The following is a 6,200-nucleotide window of genomic DNA, read 5'->3' as shown; positions in this document are numbered from 1 at the left end:
CAATGGGGTTATGTTTGCTGGGAACTGCTTGACATTTGACCGCAAGGCACTACAGAGGGTTGCGCATACGGTCCAGTACATTACTGGGGACTAGCTCCCTGCCATCGAGGACCTCTTACTCTATACCAGGTAATGTCAAAGGAAGGCCCTAAAAATTGTCAAAGACTCCAGCCACCCAAGTCATAGACTGTTCTCTCTGCTACCACCGCACACAGCAAGCGGTACCGATGCACCAAGTCTGGAGCCAACAGTACCCTAAACAGCTCTACCCCCAAGCCATGAGACTGCTAAACAGTTACCAGGACAATTTGCAATGACCTTTTTTGCACTAACTCTTTTGACTCATCAGATACGTGGCTTCTACTGTTTATTATCTATCCTGTTGCCTAGTCACTTTACCCCTCCCTACAGTACCAGTCAAGAGTTTGGACACACGTACTCATTCAAGGGTTTTTCTTTATTTTGCAATTTTCTACATTGTAGAATAATAGTGAAGACATCAAAACTGTGAAATAACACATGGAATCATGTAGTAATAATAAAAAAGTGTTAAACAAATCAAAATATATTTTATATTTGAGATTCTTCAAAGTAGCCACCCTTTGCCAAGGTGTTTTTTTTTTAAATACATTTTTATTTATCTAGGGAAGCCAGTTAAGAACACATTCTTATTTACAATGACGGCCTACACAAACCAGGGTCTGTAGTGACACCTCTATCACTGAGATGCAGTGCCTTAGACTGCTGCGGCACTCAGGGTAGGTTTGGGTAGGTTACTTTCTAAATGTAATCCGTTAGTTACCTGTCCAAAATTCTAATCAGTAACGTAACTTTTGGATTACCCAAACTCAGTAACGTAATCTGATTACATTCAGTTACTTTTAGATGACTTTCCCCTTAAGAGGCATTAGAAGAAGACAACAATGTAGGTTACCAATTTAACCACATCTACTGCAGGATAAATCAATGTTAAAGTTTACATAGCTGGTCATATATGGATGTTACATTTTACTTTGGGTTGGTTATGTAGGCTTCTTCTTTCTACTACATATAATAATACAATCTTTACATTAAAAACCAAAGTCTATCAGAATTAGTCATTCCAATAAATGTTATACCCCTTGATCTTCAAGAATAGGACTTGGAAATATGGAAATATAGATTAGCCAAATTGTTTTACCTGAGCATAACCCCAAAACGAAGGCTTTATTAGCCAGCCCTAATCTGTTGTTTATGTTGTCATGGATGACTGATTGGGCTCATTGATTCCAGTTGAAAAAGAAATGCTGCTCTCATGGAATTGCATGGTTTGAGTACTACTGAAAAGTGCTATTTACATGTGAAAAATGAATGCCATATGCTGCATTTGCTATAGGCCTATTCTTTACTTTTTGTTGGCAACACTTTGATATCGTGATAATATGCAGCTGTTTAAAGGGTAAATCCACAGATGAAACAATAAATAAACGGCCATCCCGCCTGTTTTGGTAAAAAGCTGAGGGATGGGCCTGGAGAAATGTACCCACTCTCAGATGAATAGACAGAGCTATGGATGAAAGGACTGACCATCCATGATATCAACATGATTGTTTTAACCATGCTATGAGGTTATACAGTGTTAGTTTACGTTTACAAACATTAGAGAAAACCAAGCTTATATTTTGGGTTCTCATGGAGTGTGACAGTTGAACTAAGATCATGAGGCATTTATAAGTTATATTCTTCAAGAATCAATGGATATATACTGTATATATATACAGTACCAGTCAAAAGTTTGGACACACCTACTTATTTAAGGGTTATTCTTTATTTTTACCATTTGCTACATTGTAGAATTATACTGAAGACATCAAAACTATGAAATAACACATATGGAATCATGTAGTAACCAAAAAATTGTTAAACAAATCAAAAGAAAATTCATATTTGGGATTCTTCAAAGTAGCCACCCTATGCCTTGATGACAGCTTCGCACACTCTCAACCAGCTTCATGATGTAGTGACCTGGAATGCATTTTAATTAACACGTGTGCCTTGTTAAAAGTTAATTTGTGGAATTTCTTTCCTTCTTAATGTGTTTGAGCCAATCAGTTGTGTTGTGACAAGGCAGGGGTGGTATACAAAAGATAGCCCTATTTGGTAAAAGACCAAGTCCATATTATGGCAAGAACAGCTCAAATAAGCAAAGAGAAATGACAGTCCATCATTACTTTAAGACATGAAGGTCAGTCAATTCAGAAAATGTCAAGAACTTTGAAAGTTTCTTCAAGTGCAGTCAAACCATCAAGTGCTGTGATGAAAATGGCTCTCATGAGGACAGCCACAGGAAAGGAAGACCCAGAGTTACCTCTGCTGCAGAGGATAAGTTCATTAGAGTTAACTGCACCTCAGATTGCAGCCCAAATAAATGCTTCACAGAGTTCAAATATCAGACACATCTCAACATCAACTGTTCAGAGGAAACTGCGTGAATCAGGCCTCCATGGTCGAATTGCTGCAAAGAAACCACTACTAAAGGACACCAAGAAGAAGAGACTTGCTTGGGCAGAGAAACACGAGCAATGGACATTAGACCGGTGGAAATCTGTCCTTTGGTCTGATGAGTCCAAATTTGAGATTTTTGGTTCCAACCACTGTGTCTTTGTGAGATGGATGATCTCTGCATGTGTGGTTCCCACCGTGAAGCATGGAGGAGGTGTGATGGTGCTTTGCTGGTGACACTGTCAATGATTAATTTACAATTCAAGGCACACTTAACCAGCATGGCTACCACAGCATTCTGCAGCGATATGCCATCCCACCTGGTTTGAGCTTAGTGGGGCTATCATTTGTTTTTCAACAGGACAATGACCCAACACACCTCCAGGCTGTGTAAGGGCTATTTGACCAAGAAGGAGAGTGATGGAGTAAGAAGGAGAGTGATGGAGTGCTGCATCAGATTACCTGGCCTCCACAGTCACCCGACCTGGGAACTCCATCAAGACTGTTGGAAAAGCATTCCAGGTGAAGTTGGTTGAGAGAATGCCAAGAGTGTGCAAAGCTGTCATCAAGGCAAAGGGTGGTTACTTTGAAGAATCTCAAATATAAAATTCCATATGTTTTATTTCATAGTTTTGATGTCTTCACTATTATGTAGAAAATAGTTAAAATAAAGAAAAACCCTGGAATGAGTAGGTGTGTCCAAACGTTTGACTGGTACTGTACATAAGCAATATTTTTCTTTGAGAGGGAAAACATCTTTGATAGGCTGAATCTTTGGGTTTCTGTAGTGTTTATAAGTGCTTTCCAGTGCAACTGACAAAGTGTTTTATATTATTCTATTTATAAGGTTGCATACATTCAGAGGTTTTCTTTGTAAGGCATACAGTAATCTCTGAAGGCTGTCTCGAGAGACTAGCCTATACAGACATTTGCTGTACAACCCTCAGGTTCATAAGAGGTGTGGTCCTCAAGTAGGAATTGACAAGTCAAATTGATATACATATTCAAAAGGGTCATCATGCCACGTGCGGCCAAATCCAGTAGGGTAGTCACTAGTAGTGAAGTCACTTGTCTCTTCTGCCTGTGGAGCTGCATGGTGCTGTAGCCTTTTCCCTGCCCCAGAGGGCTGATTCTCTTCAGGTCCAGTGGAACTGGTAGCCTCTAGACAGTACCAGGCTCTCCGGGTCTCTGTCCTCAGCCCTCTCCTGCAGCCGCTGCTCCTCCAGCAGGCTGACCAGAGTGTCTCTCCTCTCCACCACCTTCATGATCTCTGTCAGCATCTCCTGTTCCTCCGCCAGCTCACTGGAGCTCTTCCTGGAATCTGCAAAGGGCCACAGCGGACAAAGGGCAGCGGTGCAAACGTATAACAGTTGTAACAGTGGTAAGTACAGAATGTGTAACTGCTGTGTACTACAATTGCACAGTACTACACTACAATTACACAGTGTGTGACCTATACCGTCTATGGACATCCTGCATCGTAGATCCATCTGTAGTTGACTCTGTCTGTCCTCCAGCTCGAGTTCCTGAGCACTAACAACAGACAAGACAACCCATTTCAAACACTCTTCACTCCATAAGGCGGTCACTGTCTGAGAATGCACTGTGCCTCTCATCTTTTCCTACTTACAATATGACCAGTTCCTCCTCGTAGCGTGCCAGTCTGTTCTTCTCCAGGACCAGCTTGAACCACATTTGAAGGAGCTCGTGCTCATCAGAGAGACCATCACCTTTGTCTGATAGAGGGAGAGAGCAAGGTCACAATCAGTTACCCCAACCCCATATAGAAGTTTGATCATCCCGTTTCTTCATTCCTCATTACGTCCAAGGTCGACTAATAAGCTCCCTGTCACAAGGTTATACAGTAGATGTACATAGTAATCGTCCAACTGTACATGAGCCTATAACGTAAATGGGTCATTCCATCAATTCGGTATAACTTGGTGGGGGAAAAAAACGCTCGATTTTCACCTGATTTTCACTTTTTGTAATAAAGAGCACACGTTCAACTTCATAAAAAGTGTTCTCCCATCTCAATAAATAAAAAATTCAAATGAATATAGAAAGTGCCTATTAAGTGCCAAATAAAGTAACAGGGTTGACCATAACAGGGTTGACGATTTCATCTTAAATCAGCCATAAATCCCCGTCACAAGGGGATTGGAAGCTTGTTGTGTGGAACAGAGAGTGGCATTTGAACGCAAGCTTCACAATTTGTATTTATTGTTCAAACATTTCTAGCATGTCTATTTATGCGTAACAGGGTTGGTGTGTTATGCTCGACCTGCTCAGTTTTCCACCACAAAACACCAGAAAATGGCCAAAAAGAGTAGAACCAGCTCACCTACTTATACACTATGATTTGACTATTAGATGTTCAATGTTTATTTTGAAAAAACACGTTTAAAAAGGAATAGTTTCACCATATTAGAGCAGGAGTTCAGTTCATGTAACAGGGTTGACCTTAAAATGAGGGACAGACGTAAATGAATCACATGAAATAAATAATATTCAAAATTGACTTTGCCAAAGCAGCAAAATAACTAAGGCTTTACAATGAAGGTGAACCTGGAGAAATGTTGGGGTTAAGTGGGTTAAAACCTTCCTAGAAGTCACATGGAGGGACATGTCAAAATGCTGAATTTTGGCACCTCAGCTTTATTTGGCACTTCAGCACTGGTTGAATCAACATTGTTTCCACGTCATTTCAATGAAATTACATTGAACCAACGTGGAATAGACGTTGAACTGACATCTTAATGCAACCAACTTTTAAAATTCAATATTGGCCCACAATTTCTACTTAAAATCTCAAAAGGGACGCAGAAGGCAATCACTTCGTGGAACGACCTAATACTAACGCTAGCGACTTCATAAAGCACTTTATAATGGAACTTCGTAACTATCAGAGGAGCTTAAAAAGTTTACTTTTGAAAATGTAATAGCATGAAAGTGTAACGCGCAGACAACAGGCTAAAGGTATTTATTTAAACTGCATAAGCACATTCTCCATACTAGTGTGTCATTTAAACAAGTTAGTGGGTGACTGGATCCGGAGCAATGGATTTTTATGTCAAAGCTACTAACACGAAGAGTTAAATTAACTACAGATATCACATATTAGACATACTAACCCTAACCGTAACCCATTAGAAGAGTGTGTTTGATTGAACGACAGCTCCTCGTGCCTTTTGTAAATCTTCTGAAACATTATACCATCTTTGTTGTCATTCAGTTAAGAGGAAAGTCCTTCTCTACCATTGCCACATACTGTACAGCACTGTGACCCTTGCCTCCAAATACCCCTGCAAACATCCATTGATTTTTTTTTTTTTTTTTTACCTAGACAATAAATCTATTTTGATTGAGGAGAGTCAGACACAAAGTCTAAACTCTGAGAAAAAGCCTTGTGTTCCTTTCTCAAACTCAGAATCTTGCCATGCACATAAACTTGTCATTGTCTGACACCTACCCCCTGCCCTCTTTCTATCCATTTGGAGTATGTTAATAATGTAAATGAACAAAGAGTCTATTGAGCCAAGAGCCCTTCGCTATAATGCAATTATCCAAACAAAGCAAAAACAGCCACACAATGGCTGCCACTGCTGCATCACAAGAAAATATCTCTGTGTAGTTTTAGAATCAGAATTTGCAAGGTCATTCACTGTACTGAGAGGAGCCTGCCTGTTAATAGATCTGTCTCAATGGTACTTAGACAA

At 40.0% G+C, this 6,200-nt stretch overlaps 1 protein-coding gene across 13 annotated transcripts in view; it reads right to left on the bottom strand.

Annotated features, from left to right (window-relative positions):
* Nucleotides 1-3,066: 3,066 nt before the first annotated feature.
* Nucleotides 3,067-6,200, bottom strand: part of LOC106573205 (protein-methionine sulfoxide oxidase mical2b-like) — a 73,357-nt gene continuing 70,223 nt past the window's right edge. For 6 of the 13 annotated variants that reach the window (XM_045696961.1, XM_045696965.1, XM_045696967.1 and 3 more), the window contains 3 exons: nt 4,112-4,217; nt 3,941-4,014; nt 3,067-3,802 (listed from right to left, as the gene is read on the bottom strand). In XM_045696961.1, coding sequence (XP_045552917.1) covers nt 3,618-3,802; nt 3,941-4,014; nt 4,112-4,217 — 365 coding nt within the window. In that variant the 3' untranslated portion in view covers nt 3,067-3,617. The remainder of the gene's footprint in view (nt 3,803-3,940; nt 4,015-4,111; nt 4,218-6,200) is intronic. The other 7 variants (XM_014148021.2, XM_045696966.1, XM_045696969.1 and 4 more) reach the window with 3 other exon arrangements.

This window comes from Salmo salar, chromosome ssa16, assembly GCF_905237065.1.
Source record: "Salmo salar chromosome ssa16, Ssal_v3.1, whole genome shotgun sequence".
Taxonomy (NCBI): Eukaryota; Metazoa; Chordata; class Actinopteri; order Salmoniformes; family Salmonidae; genus Salmo; species Salmo salar.
The sequence above is the reverse complement of the archived record's forward strand: the minus strand, read 5'-3'. Positions and strand labels throughout refer to the sequence as shown.